Source organism: Sporobolomyces salmoneus (assembly GCF_050403485.1).
Source record: "Sporobolomyces salmoneus JCM6883 DNA, S_salmoneus_JCM6883_v1_ctg15, whole genome shotgun sequence".
Classification (NCBI taxonomy): Eukaryota; Fungi; Basidiomycota; class Microbotryomycetes; order Sporidiobolales; family Sporidiobolaceae; genus Sporobolomyces; species Sporobolomyces salmoneus.
Genome location: NW_027481148.1, coordinates 108,636 through 127,021, shown reverse-complemented (window position 1 = coordinate 127,021; position 18,386 = coordinate 108,636). Strand labels below are relative to the sequence as shown.

Genomic DNA, 18,386 nt, shown 5'->3' with positions numbered 1-18,386 from the left:
TCTATCAGCCTTTTTCATCAACAATTCTCACCTCACTCCACCACCAACAAGCCAACTTGCTGAGCGGGTGAGCCTCGCTCCTACAGCCTCCGATCCAACTTTTTCAACACTCGTTTTTCACCAACTCTCCGACTCCCGCCCTCTCTCTCGCTCGAATCGCTCACTTTTTCTTTGCTCGCACACTCCCCCTCTTCCTTCATCAGCATGTTCAAGTTCGTCCGTATCGCTCTAGCACTTGTGTTCGCGCTCGCATTGGTTGGAGTGGAAGGGAAGACGAAAGTTTCGACGAAGAACAAGAAGCAGGCTGCCCAACTTCAGGTGAGTTCGTACCTCCTCCACCATTCTGGCCTCGCCGAGACGCTAGGCAGGAGAACGTGATGACTGACACCTCGCTTTTCTCCAATTCCTCCTCGACCACTTCTCGCGTCAAATTCCGATTTCCCTCGCTCGTTCTTCTCGTTTCTTCAGGCCGCGGCGGTCTTCATCAAGCCCGGATCCTACACCCTCCAGAACGTCAAGACCGGTCAGAAGCTTCACTACTCCGCCGATCGAAAGAATCACATTTATCCGGCGAAAGGGAAGGGGACGAGCGCGGCGATTTCTCGACACAAGAACAAGAAGTTGCCGTGGCATCTGCTTAAGATTGGAAAGAAGAACAAGTGTCTATCGTCGGCATGGGGCTCTTCGAGTAACAACGCTGCAGTGTGAGTCTCTCGATGTACCTCGCTGTTGCGATCAACGGGAAAAGGAGAGCTGATTTTCGATGACTCTCTCAGAATGTACGTCTGCGCTAGCGGCAAGGGTGGTCAGAAGACTACCCTCGAGAAGACGAAGCAATACTGGCTGTTCGTTCCCATCAACAAGTGTACCGCTTCCGCGAAACCGAATTCGTATCAGAACGTTCAACTCATCGCCGCTCAAGCCGATTCGATCGAAACGAGGAACAAGAAGATTGCAGCTCAGAAAGCAGCTTTCAGTAAGCGAGGACTCGTGACGGATGAGGAACACGCTACGATGATGAAACGACTGAGGAGACGAGCTCTCGAGAAGAGAGCGAACAAGACGGTTTCGAGTGGAACTTACTATGTCTTCACGTCGGATCATTTGATCGATCTGGTAAGTCCAGCTCGTCGTTGACAAAGAGAAACAGACGTTGATTCGCCACCTCTTCGTGATAGCCTGCTCATGCTCTCACCGGCAAGACGATCGTCACTCGCGGTATCAAGAACACTCTCATCAAGCAGTGGAAGAAGGGGGACAAGTCACAACAGTGGAAGCTCATCAAGCACTGATTGTCGACCCTTCCCCTTCCCTTTCTTTCGTGCTCGCTTTACGGTTTCACATTCACATACCCTTTTTGAATATATTATATCCCCTGAGATTTCCGTCTTGTCGTTACCCTGTCTCGCTGTTTCTCCCTCCTTAGGCTCGATGCCTTTTCTTCCTTTCTGTAGCCGCTAGTCGGGAACTTGTTCAGTCTGATTTCAATCTCATTTCACGGGTTTTTGATCGCTTTGAATCTCAATCGAGAGTACATAACCATCCATTCACCGCTATCCGAATCCTTCATATCGATTTCGCATAGCTTGCAGACCTCTTCGATGACCTCTGCTCGTTCTGAGGCCGTTTTGAGGGGGGCGAAGAAAGCGAATGCGAATGTTTCTAGCCAACCTTTGAGGCCTGTCGGGAGGGGTGTCGGTCGAGGTACGAGATCTACACTCAGTAGTTAACGTCAGCTTGGTAAGGCAAAGGTAGTGAAAGAATGAAGACCGACCACAATTTTCGACTTGGAATCCGACGTTCTCCAAAAGTCGACGGTAATGGATCGGTCCCGGAAAGAACCACGGATCTACGTCGAGTGGATCGCATCCTCGTTGTCTGAGTACAGCGTGCAGAGCTTGTCGAACTCCAATCATGTTCAGGAAACCCCCCATCTTTACTCAAAGCGAAATCAGCGGAAGAAAGCGAATCGAGCGGAGAACCAAAGCTCACTTCCGCAACGAACCGACCTCCTGGCTTCAGCACTCTGTAGACACCTTCGATAACGCGTTGAGGATCTCGTTTCATCCAGTGTAAAGCGGCGTTGCTGAAAACCGCTTCGACGCTTTCGTTCTCGATTTCGTTCGTCGCGGTAATCAAGTCGTGGCCGTCGAGTTCTATCCACCTAACTCGAGCTTGTTGATCTTCAGAGAATTTCGTCGCCGAAGATCTCGCAGTCGCAAGGAGATCCGCCGAAGAATCGAGACCGATAATTGATCCGGCGGGCAAAACGGCAGGGAGGAGAGACTCAAGGGTGAGTTGTCCGTGTCCACATCCTAAGTCGAGGATCGTCTCCTACGCCTTCATACTACTATGAGCTCATCATCGTGGGCGAGGGGAACTGAGAGAGCTCACGCCAGGCTGAGGAGAGAGCAAGTCGATCACGGGTGAAGTGAATTTTGAGGAATAGACGAAGGAGGCGTTCGAGCTGTAGACATCGGCTGACCAGATGTCCTTCTGTTCGTCTCGGGTTGCTGGGGCGGCTTGCGACATTGTGCTTGAGCGTCGGAAGAGGGGGTATAAGTTGACTCGGCTGAGAGAGCGTGCAGAGAACCGGAAGCCTGGTTGCGTCGGGGCGCTGTCCGAGAGGACTACGTGAATATCGGACGTCGGGCTGTGTCGGGAGCGAAGACGAGTGCCGGACGAGGGAGAGACTGGTTTCGGCACAAATGGGGAAATAAGATTCGGCTCAATTGAATCGGACGAGCAGTGGCGAGCGGTTGGTTATGCGTGGCCGTGATAGATTCCGGTCTCGATTTTTGTAGAGGGCGGCGCAAGTGACGAGGAGATGGAAGAAGAGAGTGAATCCGCGCGGTTCTGTTTGCTTCCCACCTCTCGCCGGACGAAACAATCTCGAAACTACGCCTAGCAGGAACTTGAAGCAGCTATATCTAGTACAAGCGACCGCTAGCCCCAATCGCCGACCCTTCCGGACACACGACTTGATCAACTCTCCTTCATCTACGATCACAAGACAGAACATGGTGAACCCTCGATGCTTCCTCGACTTCCAGGTAGAAGGACAACCTCTCGGCAGGGTCATCTTTGAGCTGTTCGCAGATGTCGTACCTCGAACCGCAGAGAAGTGAGTTCTCCCTCTGTTCCTAACTCACTGTTTCGTTCGTCCGTGTGCTGACTAACCTCTATACGTAGCTTCCGAGCTCTGACTACTGGATCGAAAGGAGTGAACGAATTGGGCATCCCTCTCTACATGAAAGGCGCTCCAATGCACCGAATCATCGCGGGATTCATGGTCCAAGGAGGAGATTTCACCCTTAGGAACGGGAAAGGAGGAGAATCAATCTATGGTCCTACGTTCGAAGACGAGGACCTGAGGAGAGAAGTCGACGAAGAAGGATTGTTGGTCATGGCGAATAAAGGAAAGAATACGAACAGTTCACAATTCTTCGTCACGTTGAGACCTTGCCCACACTTGAACGGGAAACACGTAGTGTTTGGTAAAGTCGTCAAAGGTAAGTCCTTGTCGTTTATACCGTTTTGAGGCTGGGTCAGGAACTGACGGATTTCGAGCAGGTTTCGAGGTGATTCAAGCGATGAGTAAACTGCCCGTCGATGCGAAAGATCGACCTTTACAACTCGTGACGATCTCGCATTGCGGTGAACTCGAACGTAAGGTTAAGACCGGTGAGTTGCTGTGCGATTTTGAATGGGTTCAGCCTGACTGAAACTGATTCTTCCATCTTTCCGCCAGTTCCGAAACGAGCGCCTTCCCCTACTCCCTCTGCTGCCTCTGACCGATCCCGTTCCCGCTCTCGCTCCCGTAGCGTCTCCTCTTCCCGTTCCCGTTCCCCTTCTCCCGCTCGCAAACGTCGACATCGACACCGTTCCGATCGTTCCCGCTCAAACCGTGACGATTCCGAAGTCGAAGAAGGATCAGACCGAGAACGTTCTAGTTCGAGGAGGAGGAGACATCGTCGTGATAAGAAGAGCAACAAACATCGATCGTCGAAGAAACGTCGAGGTGGGGAAGACGAAGATGAAGACGAAAATCGGGAGAAGGAAGCAGATGGTTTGCTGTCGCCGGAAGAGATTGCCGCTTTAGAGAAGCGTGCAGCAGAAGAAGCGGAAGAGGAGAAAAGGAGGCAAGAAGTAGAGGCACGATTACAAGAGGAACGGGAAAGAGAAGCAGCAGAAAAACGGGAACAGAGAGAGCGGGAAATGATTGCGAACGGAGGAGTCGTGTTCAAAGGTCGGGGAGCGATGAAAGCTCCTGGGGAGAATGACGCAGGTCGAAGAGGAGGAGGAGGAGGTGGAGGAGGAATGAGAGGTTGGTAGGTTCAAAGTGGAATTCCGCGAGGGCCTCGGGAAATTGACTCAGGGCCAAATCTCAACAAGTTACAAGCTTTTTTCTCTTCCGTTCTAATGCAGAGGCTTGGAATGTGAGATCGCTCTCTAATCGAATTGGATTGCCCTCGGACAATGACCCTGCAAAGACCTCAGACCGCAGCGGTCGTCCTTTTTCCTCTTTCTTTTTCCCCACTTCTCGAAGAATTCGCCTATCTCGTCTCGCTCTCCTTCGTTCCCATTGCTTCGTGCACTGTCCCGTCTCTTCCTCTACACATCTACACACTACACACTACAACAATGCCTCAATCCGACAAGATCACTTTCCTCCTCAACTGGTGAGTCTCTTGTTCTTTCTCTTCGTTTCTCTTGTCCATCTCTCGCCGTGGCTCGGATCCCTCTTGTTCCTCTTGTTCCTTTCTCATCGACTGACGATCGTATCCTCACTCGTGCATAGGCACGCTACGCCTTACCACGCCCCTGTCTTCCTAGCTCAAGCGAAAGGATATTTCGCAGACGAAGGAATCAAGGTCGCGATTCTCGGTAAGTCTCGTTCATTCTCCCTCTAATCCCCGCTCCTCCACTCGACAGCTCCTCTAGAGGTGTATGAGAGCGTCTAAAAAGGTAGAACGGTGAAAGAGAATGGTAGAGCTGACAACCAAACTCGCTTCTCTCTCTTCGTCTTTTCGCGCCTTTCGCCCCCATTCAGAGCCCAACGACCCTTCCGATGTGACGGAGATCATTGGTAGTGGCAAGGCAGACCTTGGTGCTAAAGGTATGCAGGTTTCTAACGTCAACACAGAGAAGAAACAGCACTGAAACCCCCTAGGAGCTCTCTTCAAGCTATGGTTCACACGCTTGCAGGAGCAGCTATGGACTACCCTATTACCTCTCTCGGAACTCTCATGGACGAGCCCGTAACAGGTTAGAAACGAGCTCTTTTCATCGAATTACTCGAAAAACTGAACTTTGGGATGAAAACTGAACCTTGCGATGAAAACTACTGCAACAGGTGTCGTCTACCTCGAGAAGGGTGTCTCTGGTCAAGATGAACAAGGTGTCAACTCGGACTTCGGTTCTCTTCGCGGAAAACGCATCGGATACGTCGGACACTTCGGAAAAATCCAAATCGACGAACTCTTCCAATACCACAACTTGATGAAGGCTGACGGTACTCCCGACTACACTCCTGTTCGCTGTGGAATGCAAATCGCCGACTCGATCCTCAACGGTACCATCGACGCCGGTAAGTCTTGACTTCCTCTTCTCTGGAATTCGCGACTCGGAAACTCATCCCTATTCTCCTCAATCTAGGAATCGGACTCGAGAACGTCCAAACCGTCGAGCTCGAGGAATGGTGCAAAGAGAACGGACGTGCGGTCAACGACGTCAAGATGCTCAGGATCGATGAACTCGCTAAGCTCGGATGCTGCTGCTTCTGCTCGTCAGTCTTTTCCTCTTCTTCCCCTCACTTGGGAGGCAAAGCTGACCGTCGTTTCCCTCGTCGTCTCGCTCGCGTTCTCCAGGATCCTCCTCATTGGAAACGACAACTTCATCGCTGCGAACAAGGAGAGAGTTGCTGCTTTCGTGAGCTCGATCTTTTTGAGCCTACGTCACTCCGGCACTTCAACTGACGCTGCCTTCTCTCGATAGATGCGTGCTGTTAAGAAAGGTACCGACTTCCTCCTCGCTTCCCCTGCTGAAGCCTGGAACGAATACAAATCCTTCAAGAAGTCGATGCGTACTCCTCTCAACGAGAAGATCTTCGAACGTTCGATCAACTACATGTCGAAGGATCTCGTCAACGTCGAACGTGATTGGAACAAGGTCACTGGATACTGCAAGCGTCTCGGCCTCCTCGGCAACGACTTCAAACCCAACTACACCAAGTGAGAGTTTCCTCTTCCGAGTTCTCCGTCCCCGACAGCGCTGACATCGTACTCGATTCAATAGCGAGTTCATCGCTTGGGAACACGAACCTCAACCTTCTGACCCCGACGCGAACCAAAAAGTCATCGTGCGTTTCTCCCTCTCTCTCTCTTCGTGGTCTACTCTTCTGCAACGTGAGCTGACTCCCTCGTTTTCGGGTCATCAGGCTGCGAAGCAAGAAGTCGTTCGTAACGGCGGAGGTGTCCTCAACGCTGCCGCGACTTCGACTCAAATCTCCGTCGGAGCCTAGATTTTCCCCAAGTCCTTTGATTGTCCATCCGTTTCAGTTTCGTTGAGAGTACTTTGTGCAAAGATGTTTGTTTCGTTCCCTTACGATTGTCGCTGTCGTACGAGCGTGACCAACTCTTTCGTCTCCCTCGAGAGACTCCCCTGTTATCCTGCCTCGAGTCTCAACCAGGAGTTTCGGAGTGTCCGGGTCGAGACGCACGTACAAGCTGAGCGAGGCTCTGGTCTGGTGGGCTGAGACTTGCCGCAAGACTGTGGAGAGTCTCTCAGATCTCAGAAGCCTGAGAGTGTCATGGTTCCTTTCTCTCACCTCACGCCTCAGACGCCTGTCAAAACTATACCGAAGCCGACGAGACGCTACAGAAATCTTCAGCTACGCCAGTCGTGCTCCACCTCGGCCACGTCGGCCTTGCTCGTCACTCAACTCTTTTCATCTACAACTTCGACTATCCGCCTCCATTTCTTTCCGAGCGGTCAGTGAGACGGTTGGTTGGAAGCATATTGCTAGTGACAAGCGCCTGACCAGGAAGGATCACGCTCTTGGGTAAGTTAGCACGACCCTTCGGTTGTCCGTCCTCCCTCTCTTCCAAAGCCCTCAGCTGACGCAACCGGCGTGCTCGTCTAGATCTTTACGAGACAAAGGTTATCTGTCGGCATGTCCACACAACTCCCCGTCGAAATTCTCCGCGTCATCGTTGACAATCTCCGACTCCCTCCCTTCTCGAGCAATCTTCGCACTATCAAACTCGAAAACGAGTCCCGCTCCGCGTTATACTCTCTCTGCCTCACGAACCGCGTCTTCCATCAGATCGCTCGACCTCTCCTCTACAATTTCATCCGAATCCCAAAGGGCAAAACTTTGGAAACTCTTTCGCTTCTCGTTGAGGACGGCCAAAGAAATGATGGACTATCTTTGATAAGAACCGTGGTATTTGAAGAGGAGGAAATACGGAGGCCAAGAAGCATCAGTGATGCCACTCGTCTTCGGGAGAAAGTTCCGATGGCATTTCGTGCCGTTGAACAGCTCATTAGCTACTCGGGATTCCGGACTTTGGAACAGTTTCACGGCTCCAGTTCGTCTTGCGGTGTCTCTCACTTTCATGGAGGCTGCGCTGATGTGTCCCGTGCTGAACAGACCTCTCGCGAGTTTTCCTCAACGGCGTTAAAATCGACACGGAGGCGATCGCCGGTCTCATTTTCCCCTCTCTCCAGATTCTCGGCTTACACGCCGTCTTCTTTCGTCCGGACCCTCTTCCGGCTGCGAGTTTCCCGGCTCTTCGTCACCTGGGTTTCGACAACAAGGGAGTAGCGCTCGTTGATGAGGAGAAGACTACCCTAATTTCACTCCTTCCACAACTACACTCGATGATTCTCGTGTCGGACGTCCTCCTTCGAGCCATGCCCGTTATACCCTCGCTTCCCCTCGCCTCAATTCTCGTCAACCACCCGTGGCCTCTGTCCGGCGAACTCGACGGATTAGAGTCGGGCGTCGTGAACCTTCGTCTTCTCTTGGCCGACACCCTAGGTATAATACTGGAAACCTCCTGCGGCTCTATGATCGACTCTTTCGTCTCGCTCCTGAGGGATCCCCATCAATTCGCTTGCCTCAAATCGGTCTACCTTCCATCTCGCGACGCCCTGCCGATACAGTGCCAAACGCCCGACATTCTCGCCGCAATTGACAATGTAGCGCGCGCTGCAAAGGATCGAAACGTTCTCGTCGTTATCGAAGAACAATCGGAACGACCCACCGGAGAGTGTCAGATTTCGGAGGACTTCAGAAGGAGGATGACGCTGAAGAGGGTTGAGAAAGACGACCAGACGAACGTGAAGAAGTGAGCGTGGAGAGGAGACAGGACCATGGCTGGGTACTCAGAGTTGTTTCGTCGTTTGTAAACTTTGAGCGTTTCGTCTTATTGCTGTTCTGTCCCTGTGTCAAATTTCGATGTTCATCCCGTTACCCCGCGGCGCAGGTCACGAGTCGATGCGATGCTGTAGCTCCGGACGCACGATACTGGAGAATCCAGGATCAAGGGAGGGAGAGAAAGACTTGGGCAACGGGCTGTCTTTGTTATGATTCCCCGTTATGTGCGACTCTCTCGATAAGTTTCCTTCATTCTCCCTCTTGTACACTCACCGCCGCTCTGTAGCAGCGTCAAAGCTCCCTCGTGGCTGTCTGAGAGGTAGAACGGTGAAAGAGAATGGTAGAGCTGACAACCAAACTCGCTTCTCTCTCTTCGTCTTTTCGCGCCTTTTCGCCCCCATTCAGAGCCCAACGACCCTTCCGATGTGACGGAGATCATTGGTAGTGGCAAGGCGGACCTTGGTGCCAAAGGTATGCAGGTTTCTCTCGGCGATAGAGAAGAAACAGCACTGAAACCCCCTAGGAGCGCTCTTCAAGCTATGGTTCACGCCGAAGCAGGAGCAGCAGCGACGGATCAGGATCGTGAGTTATGAGAACACTTTTCAATTGTGCGAGGAAAAGCATGATCGGTCCCAGCTCGCTTGAAAGTTGTCTCGCTATCGGACGACCATCACTTTCTGTCTCTCGTACTAGCCTGATGTCGCAATTGCTTGCAACGACAGAGAGATCGGAAAGGAGACGAGAGACTTTGCACAATCTTCGAAAAGACTCATTCCACGTCTCGTATCGATTCGCGTAGATGCCTACGGCGGAGACTCAGGGAGACTCGCAATTCTACGAGCTCCACGACAGCGCTCCGCCACGAAGTAGCTCGATCAGTGGCAGAGAGTGATTATCCGAAAATATGCGAACGAGACGCTGATTGCGAGTTGAACAAGACGAAGCGGAAAAGGGGTATAGAGACTACAAGCAGAGATCTATATGCGGGACAAAGAGAGTAAACTACAACATTAGAAGACAATTCCCACTGCTCTCGCACGGTTCACCTACCTCTTCATCCGACCTAGCTTCACATTCCTGACAGTATAACCGCCCAACACGATTCCATCTATCAGTTCATCCTCCTCTTCCTCCCCCTTCTTCTCCTCCCTCACTCTGACCCAAACTTGTTCCCCTTCTCGGCGATTCTTGACCAATTCTTCCAACATCCCTCCCGTAGCGTTCCCGACTAGGACCATCGGTACCAAACTCTTCATCGTCTCTTCAGCTTCTTCCTCCGCCGAAGCAGAAGGTACTACATCTTCCGTGTCTGAGGAATTGATGATCACTACTCCTCTCGCACCTGAAAGAGCTGCGAGGTTTGATTTGAGAGCGAACGAACAGACTCCACGATGGAGAAGGAGTAGTTTGCCTTCGATTGAATGGGTCGGGTCCGAGGGAGACGAGTGATGAGGTTCACAACCGTAAGGATATGGAGAAGTGGTGAGAGGTAAAGCTGGATTCCGGAGAGCGAATGAACCAGGCAGAGGTTGACGAGTCGATAGAGAGGGCCCAAAGTTCGCAGCGAGAGCATTGAGCTCGAGAGTGGGAATGTCGAGATCGTGTGGAGTGAGGGATTCTGCCGCGATGATCTGGGAAGAAAGTGGATGCATGATCTTGTCGATGATTGAATCGAGAGCAGAAGGAGGCGAGTGTTCGAACGAAGCGAGGGTAGTTGGAGGTTGATCTTCGGAAGAGACGACGGCATCGAGTTTGAGTTTCTCAGTTCGCGGTGGATTCAGGGTCGAGAGAACGGTAGGATCTTTGATAATGACGAATCGATCTTGAGGGATTCGATACGGCCCGATCCTGCTGACGACGTAGCCGTGACCTTTCCCTTCTGCCTTTGCGAGGGAGAACCTCAATCCGTTGATTTTGTGAACGGTTACGTCGAGGGTCGAAGGATCTTGCTTGAGCTGGGTCGGCAGAGGTAACAGTACTTCGGCATTCGTATTCGACGCAAACAATAGCTCGATCGGTACATCCTGTAGAATCCGAACTGTCAGCGAGGTCGTTGATTGTAGACAAAGATTCGACTCACCTCGTTTTGGGATATCTCGCAGAATCCGCTCTCAATCCATCTACCCTCCTCGACCTCTTTCGCCTCATCGAGAACCTCGAATCCAGTCAACAGTCTCGCATGCTCCCAATCCGTTCGCTTCTCGACCGACAGACTGAGGTAGTGTTGATAAGTCTCATCATCGAACGGATCGTGAGCGACACAAACTGGCGGACTCTCTGTCGAGTTTGTTGAGTTGTTGAGGAGAGTCGATTTGAGGAGTGACCGTCGATGAACCGCAGGATTTTGTGGAATCTCGAGCGGGTGACCTTCCGTGGTGAAAACCGACGCCGAGTCATCTTTGAGGAAGGGAGAGTCCTGACGAGTGGTCGATACGAAATCAGCTCTGAACGGAGGAGTCTGGATCTGACAGAAATCAATCGAACTCACCTCGTCGAAAGTCAAGTACAGATACTTGAGCGTTTCACTCGTCACGAACGAAGGCATTTTATCCTCCAGCTGGCCCGTGTTGAGATCGAAGATCGCTGCGAATCCGCATTCGACTCTTGTTCGATTGTTGATGTCGTGTAAGATTTGTTCGGCAATCGACAAATAGTAATCATCGTTCGTGGCCTGTCAGACGTGTCAGTCTCGGGGTTCCACCCTCGGACTTGAAGAGAGGAGATGCGAAGAACTCACTTGATAGAGGTACATATTCGATTCGATAAACTCGGGTCGCAGCGGATAACCTAGATGAGCTGGTTGTTTCCGATACGTATCGAACAATTCTGGGATCCCTCCGAACCTCGACCAAAGGAATGCGAAAACTCCGTGCGACTTGATCGCTCCTTCGAGATCGCCAACGAGGACTTGAACGCCCGGAAAGAAAGCTGAAAGAGAATCGACGTGGACTGAGGAGAGTTGACCTGTGTACATGTTGACGCCTCGGAACTGACAGCCGAGAGCAATGAGTGAGCCTGAGGAGAGAGGCAGCGATTGATGCGCGGAGAGACTCACCCAGAAACCATCTGGCCCTCGGAGGTATTTCCTGACCGCTTCATAGCTCTCCTTCCATACTCTCCAGTACTCTTCCTCCCCCGTCAAGATGTAAGCCTTCGCAGCATACTCGAAGAACGAATCGATTCCTGCTCCGATTGAACTGACTCCGTGAATCCATTGACTTGTCCTGACGTCGAGGGTATTGCCGATCAAGGAGATTGGCGAGCGAGAGTTCCATACTTGGAAGAACGCTTTCCGAGCGACTTGTTCGAAGATTGGCGAGCCGGTCAACCGAGAGAGGGTAATGAATTCGAGCAGCAGTGAGCCAGCACCTGATCGTAAACGAGCAAAGAGTGAGCTATGTCGAAGAGATGAGCATAGTATATCACGTACCTGCGCTGCAAGTCTCGCCGCTCTCTCCTTTCCCATCTTTCCCTCTCAATCCTCGTTGCAAATGAACTCGCGCGAAAGGTATTCCCGTCGGAGTCTCGAACGCCGGCAACAGTCTCTTCCCGAGATCGTGTGCGAGTTCGAGCAATTCCCCTCGGTACCACGGCAGAGAGAACCCCTTGATCGAAGAGGTGAAAGAAGTGTAATTCGAGTTTGAGAGTTGCGAATTCGGATCGAGAGCTAGGAGGTGACCGGACAGCTGTAACATACAAAGGGAGTCAGCGGACCTAATACGTGAGAACTAGGTGACTGTGTACGTACCAGCCCTCCCATCATTCTGATCGTGACTTCAAAGACTTGAACTCTCGAATCGACGTCGAAGCTGACATGCTCGATCGTCTCCCTGACTGCTTGTTCGAAACCCGCTTTGTCGTTCAACATCTATTCTCGACATCTGGACCGTTAGAGACCCCTTCTACGATCAGAAGGAAGAGAGGAGAAAGAAGAACAAAACTTACCGCGAAAGTATCGAGAGAATCAACGAGCGTTGTCGAGTAATCTCCCATCACGTCGTTCACCCCGACGTTCTACAAGCTCATAGGTAGTCAGTATTCAGCTCCACGCGGTCAAAGAGGGAGAGTAGGGACTGACATCGGGGTTTGCTCGATCATGACCCTGAACTCCGCAAGTGAGCGGCAATAATTCGTCTCCAGGGAACGCTATCCGCTTGTACGAGTCGTAGGCATGCTTCCAAGTTTCCTTTGCCAATTCTTGGAGTTCTCGTTTGCGTTCGGAAGAGTAAAAGGGAGAGCATGATCCGAGAGAGGGGAGCAGGAGGAAGAGAGGGAGAATTGCGGTACAGAATAGTCGGCATGGGCAGGGTATCTTCATCGCCGGTACATCGAGAGCGCAGACTTGAGAAACAGGCGAGACAGTCGGAGAGGGGAGTGATGACAAAAGGCGAAACGACGATCTTCCTCTCTTCTTCCTCCCCCTCATCCCGGATCCGATCGAAATACCATGGAGTCGACTATTCCAATCCTTGTCTCGCTGTACCATCCTTTCCCGCGGACGCTATCCCTCTCCCTCCCCTCCACCTCGCCCATCTCTTCCCTTTCATCTCTCCTCTCTTCTTACTGCCCGCCAACCTCTCAGCTCCTCCAGTTCTCCTCCGGTCGTTCTCTCCCATCTCCCAGCTCGCCCCTCTCAGCCTTGAACGATGGTCAAACGAGCACATCAGCCCCAGTGTTTCTGCGGTTGTCGGTCAAACTCCCAGGAGGTAAAGGAGGGTTCGCGAGTCAGTTGAGGGCTCAAGGAGGTAGAATGAGTTCGAACAAAGCACAGAATCATGATTCCTGCAGAGGGTTGGATGGCAGGAGGTTATCTACGATCAAAGAGGCTCAAAGGTAAACAATCTCATCTATCTCCGCGTGCAGAATCAGTACTGACCAGATCACGATAACTGTAGATTAGCGAAGCTTTTGGAGAGTGAACCGGATCGACAAGCAGCAGCAGCTAAAGCAGCCGAAGCTAAATTGGAAGCCCTCAATCAAGAAATCAAACAACTCGAAAGAGCCGCTGGAGTCGAATCATCAGGAGGACCTGTCGCGAGCGGAAGCGGGTCGACAGAGGCTCCGACAAGCAATGGAGGAGGAACCAAGAGAAGGTTGGACGATACGAAATACGTCGAGGAAAGTAGGGAGATTGTCTCTGGCGTTAAAGATGCCGTCAGAGCAGGTACGCCTCCTCTCTCTCTCGCCGTCGATTGCTGCGAACATGACGCTCACGTCTCACTTGTGATCGTATAGCTATGATGAAGAAACGGAAAAAGGCGGCAACGAAACCTCCTTCGCCTTCCAGTGACGAAACCGCCACTCCGGCAACGACCAGCTCGGTCTCGAAAGACAAAGAGAACGCAGTACCTGTCGCGGAAGAGCAGTCGGTCGATGAGGAAGCGAAGGAAGCGGTTGAGGAATCGGAGTTGGCCGGAGAAGGGAAGGGAAAGGGTAAAGCATCCGGTGCAGGAGGTAAGGGCAAAGGCAAGGCAAAGGCTTAGAGAATGATTTTCGAGGAAATCGTCAGGACTACGTTTCGGTCTGTTGTACTTTTCTGTTGCTTCTTTTCGATACGATATTTGTCGCTTATTCCACTTTGCCCAATTCCAAGTCTCTTCCTGTCTGGCTTCTCACAAGCGAGTGAGCTGTGCAAGGAACAAGGTCTCTCACAACGTCCCTTTCCTTGTCCATCGCGAAGTCCTACTCCGCCTTCGTTCAGCTCGACATGCTTGAGTAACTCCTACCCTTCGACATCCCCAAATTTATCGAGCCCACTTCGTACGAGCCGCATGGCTACTCTGCGGTTAGTCAATCTCTCTGGATCATCGGTAACGTTACACTCTCACTCTGTTGCTGATCATCGAGTCAAGGCTGAACTCGAAACCCTTTGTCAACCCCAATGCCTCACTGAACAACGTGTTACGTCCTCTCTGGAGCGTGACGAGAGCATCGACTCAAGAAGACCGGGCACTTCGACTTTTTGGAAACAGCATGATGCAAGGGCAAGTGTCGGATCTTCCTTTGGTTTTCTCGAATGATGTCCTTTCTCGCTCGCTGAGTCTTATACGGGAAACTCTTCGACTCTATTTCTATGTATACTTTATTTCACGTTCAAGCTTTCCGTGTCGAACCCGTCGATGTACCCAGCACGACTTCCTTGACCCACCATTCATGAACTCGACTATCGTCCCTGTTCAATTCCGGATGCCAACTACTCGCGACGAGTCCTCCTTGCTTATACATGACGACGTCCGAGTCCTCTCCGACTCGGGCTTCTCCGCCAGTTGCCGCTTGAGCTCGTTGTGGTGTTGGCACGAGCTCTTTCGGGATTCGAGCGAGGATTTCGAGTGGTGGTGATGAAGGGGAAGGTTCGAGGATGCGATCGAGGAGTGGAGCTCGGATGAACGTAGCAAGTAAGGGAGCAGAATCGGCGGGAAGGAAAGATAGTTGAAGAGGGTGAGAGAAGGATTGTAACTGTTTCGCAAAAACGAGAAAGACAACTCCCAAATAAGCCCTGCTCGACAATGCCTAACTAGGGGGGATTGACTCACTTGTCGACCATAAGAGTTCCGCCCTACTCGAACATCGATTCCTTCGAGTCCCTCCCAGCCTTCGCTCGTCGGACCTTCGATTTCTTTCGCGAGCAAAATCATCCCAGCGCAAGTTCCCCAAATACTCTTCCCTTCTCCCGCTTTCGCACTCCTGACAAACTCTTTCAGTGGTTCGTAGAGACCAGATTTGTTGATGATCAGCGAGATCGCTGTTGATTCTCCTCCGGGAATGATCAAGCCTCGACATCTTGAGAGTTCAGCTGGAGTTCGGATCGGAATCGCATGGACGTTGTAAGATGTTGCTAAAGAGTTGACAGAAGCGATGTGTTCTGCGAATGAGCCTTGTAGAGCGCTATCGGAGAAAGTTGAGAGATGTCCGGTTAGTTGACTTTTCGAGGTGGCAAGGTAGAGAGGGAGCACTGACAGTACTCCGATGATTGTAGGTTCCGATACCATCTTCAGATGCTGATTAGAGCGGGCGAGCGAGAGAGTCAAGGAAAGAGAGCGAGAGTCAAGAATCCGGTAACGAGCGAGAATTCGATCGGGAAAATCCGAGAGAATCCGTTTCAGCGAGGAAAACTTTCAGAGATCTCTCTCTTCTCCATCTTCTTCCACTCTTCTACAAACCGCCGCCTTACTCTCACATACTCAACCATGTCTCCTTCTGCCAACGGATCTGCTGCTACTGCCACGAACGGCTCTCGCCCGACTTTCGCCGTCAAGGTTCGTTTGAAAGCTCTCAGTCTTAGCCGATCTCCGAATGCTCACCTTCAATACCACATCCCTCTCTCTAGGCCGGACTCGCTCAAATGCTCAAGGGAGGTGTCATCAGTGAGTCTTCGCAACCGAATCTCCTGCATGCCGACGGGCTGCCGCTGACCTACCTACACTCTTTCCCATCGCAGTGGATGTCGTTGACGTTGAACAAGCCAAGATCGCCGAACGAGCTGGAGCTTGCGCCGTCATGGTCAGTCAAGATTCCTCTGCCCGTCGTCTCCTTTGTTTTCTCCGTCGCTCATCGTCTCGTGTGCTTGCGACAGGCTCTTCAACGTATTCCTTCCGACATCCGAAAGGACGGAGGTGTCGCTCGTATGAGTGACCCTCAGATGATCAAGGAGATCATGGAAGCCGTTTCGATTCCCGCAAGTTTTCATTTTTCCTTCCCGTTCGCATCAAATCAACGGTCGAGCTCATCCGAGTCCTTCAAACTCGCAGGTCATGGCAAAGTCGCGTATCGGTCACATCGTTGAGGCTGAGATCCTCCAAGCTATCGGAGTCGACTACATCGACGAGTGAGCATCGTTCATGATTCTGCTACGAGAGCCGAATCTAACGGTTTATTCTTTCTGTACCAAGATCCGAAGTTCTCACTCCCGCTGATCCTTCTCTCCACGTCGACAAACATGTGAGTCCATCTTCCCGATTCTGACCGCCCGAAGTCTATCGTTACTGATTTTCGTTTTCGTTTTCGACATTAGGACTTCGATGTTCCTTGTTCGTCTCAAAGTGCTTCCTTCCTTGGTCCAAATCCATACTGACTACAGTTCATACTCGACACAGTCGTATGCGGATGCAAAGATCTCGGTGAAGCTCTTCGCAGGATCAGTGAAGGAGCTGCGATGATCCGAACCAAGGGTGAGTGCCTCAAGTCCTTGACTACGTCGGCTCTCGACGCAAGCTGATTGATCATGACTCTCCGATCCAGGTGAGGCCGGAACTGGAAACGTTATCGAAGCCGTTCGACACGCACGTCAAGTCAACGCTCAAATCGCTCGCGCCTCGACTCTTTCCGAAATCGAACTCTACTCGATGGCGAAGGAACTCTCTGCCCCCGTTGAACTCTTGAGGGAATGCGCCAAGCTCAAGCGACTACCAGTCGTCATGTTCTCGGCTGGAGGAATCGCCACTCCCGCCGATGCCGCTTTGATGATGAAACTTGGAATGGACGGTGTCTTCGTGTACGTTCTCTTACGTTCTCTTCTCTCATTCTCGTGAGCCGAAGACTGATCGTTATCGACTCGACCGCAGCGGATCTGGTATCTTCAAATCTGAAAACCCCGAAGCACTCGCTCGCGCCGTCGTTCTCGCCGTCACTCACTACCAAGATCCCCACAAGCTCGCTGAAATCTCTTGCGGTCTCGGTGAAGGTATGAAGGGAGAATCTCGACTAGGCGCCGACGCTGGAAAAGTCATGACTGCCGATCGAGGTTACTAGACTTATCGAATCCACCGGTTTCTCGTCACTATCTTTCCAACGAAAAGAGGAGGTCACCGCCACTCTCTGTAGACATTCAACTCACTCCGTATACTTCCCTTCGACTTCGCAATTTTCTCAGCAGTTCTTCCGTGTAACTACTTTCTATTCTACCACCTTCTCTCTCTCCTTGGTCCCACTTCGAGGCGTCTTCGTCGTTCCCACTCGAACCGAACCTTCGGGAAGATGTCGTAGATCTTCTTACATGGTCTCTCGGTGGTATGTTATGCGAGTCAGTTCGCAATTACCGTCACGCGCGAGTCCGACCCGGTTCGTTGCAGGGATATTGAGCCAAGACCTCACACCGTTCTTCGTTCTCGTGCGACTGACTCTCGCGCGTAGATTAGATGAAGCGAGCTCGAGACCAAAGTGGGTGGGTCACGACGCGGAGACCGAGGAATGATCAGACCTTTCTCGCAATTTCACCTTCGTTCTCGACTCTCGTCTCCGCGAGCCTCGCTAGGCAGAGGCTTCCGACGTCGTTCCGTCGACAGACAGGGGAGGGGTACCCACGTCCTGCTCTGAAAGATCAGCAGCCCACAACTTGAACGTGAAAGACAGAAAAAAAAGAGGAGAACGCTTTGATCCTCATCTTACTGTAGCGAATCTTTCCTCGCGATCTTCCTCTCGTCTGCCAATCCGCCACTGCCTCACTGTGCCTCGACGGTTGGTGAGGACGCAATCTGCTCGGTAGATAGTGTCGCTCGAGCTTGAGGAGAATCAGATACTCCGGTCGCGATCTTCGCCCTTTTGTCTGTGGAAGCTTATCGAAGCTCTGTAATATTCGATAACGAAGGACCGAGAACCCTGTCAGGAGCAAGTAACTCGACCGAGCGCAAGTCCGTCTTTCAGGCCTCGCATCGTTCAAACACTTCACTGTCCGAGCTTCTTCGATCGTCCTCGTACATACTGTATTCTACTGCCGCTCAGAGCATTACCACGTTCTGGACGACAAAAAGTCAACTTGAAAGAGCTGCTCCGAGAGCCAGAGGGATCTCCGTGACTTGAAATTCTCCGGCAGGAAGATCGCTTCTGTCTATGGTACGACCTCGGCAGACACGGCGGAGGAGACAGAGAAACTGAGTCGGACGCCATCGGAGAAGAGAAAGGAAGATGAAAATTGTTCGAAACGTGCGGTTCGAGGGTTCCAACAGAATGGGCGGTATGAAGCGAAAGGTATCTACAGTACTAAAGAACGTAATGCGTAAAGCGTGTA

At 51.8% G+C, this 18,386-nt stretch overlaps 9 protein-coding genes across 9 annotated transcripts; 6 read left to right on the top strand and 3 right to left on the bottom strand.

Moving 5' to 3' along the window:
- Positions 1 to 204: 204 nt before the first annotated feature.
- On the top strand, positions 205 to 1,292 carry JCM6883_001343 (uncharacterized protein; the record flags this gene model as incomplete). The annotated part of the gene is made up of 4 exons (XM_076631196.1): positions 205 to 318; positions 469 to 704; positions 777 to 1,116; positions 1,179 to 1,292. The coding sequence occupies 4 exons, from the start codon at positions 205 to 207 to the stop codon at positions 1,290 to 1,292; spliced, it is 804 nt and encodes a 267-aa protein (XP_076488775.1).
- Positions 1,293 to 1,495: 203 nt separating this feature from the next.
- On the bottom strand, positions 1,496 to 2,532 carry JCM6883_001342 (class I SAM-dependent methyltransferase; the record flags this gene model as incomplete). Its single annotated transcript, XM_076631195.1, has 4 exons — positions 1,496 to 1,713; positions 1,775 to 1,934; positions 1,993 to 2,334; positions 2,395 to 2,532. The coding sequence occupies 4 exons, from the start codon at positions 2,530 to 2,532 to the stop codon at positions 1,496 to 1,498; spliced, it is 858 nt and encodes a 285-aa protein (XP_076488774.1).
- A 488-nt stretch (positions 2,533 to 3,020) lies between these two features.
- Positions 3,021 to 4,335, top strand: JCM6883_001341 (uncharacterized protein; the record flags this gene model as incomplete). Its single annotated transcript, XM_076631194.1, has 4 exons — positions 3,021 to 3,124; positions 3,193 to 3,512; positions 3,574 to 3,684; positions 3,752 to 4,335. The coding sequence occupies 4 exons, from the start codon at positions 3,021 to 3,023 to the stop codon at positions 4,333 to 4,335; spliced, it is 1,119 nt and encodes a 372-aa protein (XP_076488773.1).
- Positions 4,336 to 4,644: 309 nt separating this feature from the next.
- On the top strand, positions 4,645 to 6,523 carry JCM6883_001340 (uncharacterized protein; the record flags this gene model as incomplete). The annotated part of the gene is made up of 10 exons (XM_076631193.1): positions 4,645 to 4,682; positions 4,802 to 4,887; positions 5,054 to 5,119; positions 5,188 to 5,268; positions 5,357 to 5,590; positions 5,659 to 5,788; positions 5,871 to 5,931; positions 5,998 to 6,233; positions 6,298 to 6,361; positions 6,440 to 6,523. 10 exons carry the CDS (start codon positions 4,645 to 4,647, stop codon positions 6,521 to 6,523), a joined length of 1,080 nt encoding a protein of 359 aa, XP_076488772.1.
- A 996-nt stretch (positions 6,524 to 7,519) lies between these two features.
- On the top strand, positions 7,520 to 8,358 carry JCM6883_001339 (uncharacterized protein; the record flags this gene model as incomplete). The annotated part of the gene is made up of 2 exons (XM_076631192.1): positions 7,520 to 7,592; positions 7,655 to 8,358. 2 exons carry the CDS (start codon positions 7,520 to 7,522, stop codon positions 8,356 to 8,358), a joined length of 777 nt encoding a protein of 258 aa, XP_076488771.1.
- A 1,071-nt stretch (positions 8,359 to 9,429) lies between these two features.
- MNL1 (alpha-1,2-mannosidase MNL1) lies at positions 9,430 to 12,701 on the bottom strand (the record flags this gene model as incomplete). Its single annotated transcript, XM_076631191.1, has 9 exons — positions 9,430 to 10,407; positions 10,464 to 10,799; positions 10,872 to 11,054; positions 11,121 to 11,372; positions 11,439 to 11,752; positions 11,814 to 12,069; positions 12,132 to 12,251; positions 12,329 to 12,397; positions 12,462 to 12,701. The coding sequence occupies 9 exons, from the start codon at positions 12,699 to 12,701 to the stop codon at positions 9,430 to 9,432; spliced, it is 2,748 nt and encodes a 915-aa protein (XP_076488770.1).
- A 129-nt stretch (positions 12,702 to 12,830) lies between these two features.
- On the top strand, positions 12,831 to 13,866 carry JCM6883_001337 (uncharacterized protein; the record flags this gene model as incomplete). The annotated part of the gene is made up of 3 exons (XM_076631190.1): positions 12,831 to 13,216; positions 13,279 to 13,547; positions 13,619 to 13,866. 3 exons carry the CDS (start codon positions 12,831 to 12,833, stop codon positions 13,864 to 13,866), a joined length of 903 nt encoding a protein of 300 aa, XP_076488769.1.
- A 610-nt stretch (positions 13,867 to 14,476) lies between these two features.
- SNO1 (putative pyridoxal 5'-phosphate synthase) lies at positions 14,477 to 15,372 on the bottom strand (the record flags this gene model as incomplete). The annotated part of the gene is made up of 3 exons (XM_076631189.1): positions 14,477 to 14,839; positions 14,917 to 15,268; positions 15,341 to 15,372. The coding sequence occupies 3 exons, from the start codon at positions 15,370 to 15,372 to the stop codon at positions 14,477 to 14,479; spliced, it is 747 nt and encodes a 248-aa protein (XP_076488768.1).
- Positions 15,373 to 15,570: 198 nt separating this feature from the next.
- SNZ1 (pyridoxine biosynthesis protein SNZ1) lies at positions 15,571 to 17,131 on the top strand (the record flags this gene model as incomplete). The annotated part of the gene is made up of 10 exons (XM_076631188.1): positions 15,571 to 15,639; positions 15,711 to 15,747; positions 15,822 to 15,883; positions 15,957 to 16,058; positions 16,132 to 16,208; positions 16,273 to 16,321; positions 16,395 to 16,410; positions 16,477 to 16,551; positions 16,622 to 16,874; positions 16,945 to 17,131. 10 exons carry the CDS (start codon positions 15,571 to 15,573, stop codon positions 17,129 to 17,131), a joined length of 927 nt encoding a protein of 308 aa, XP_076488767.1.
- Between the last annotated feature and the right edge of the window lie 1,255 nt (positions 17,132 to 18,386).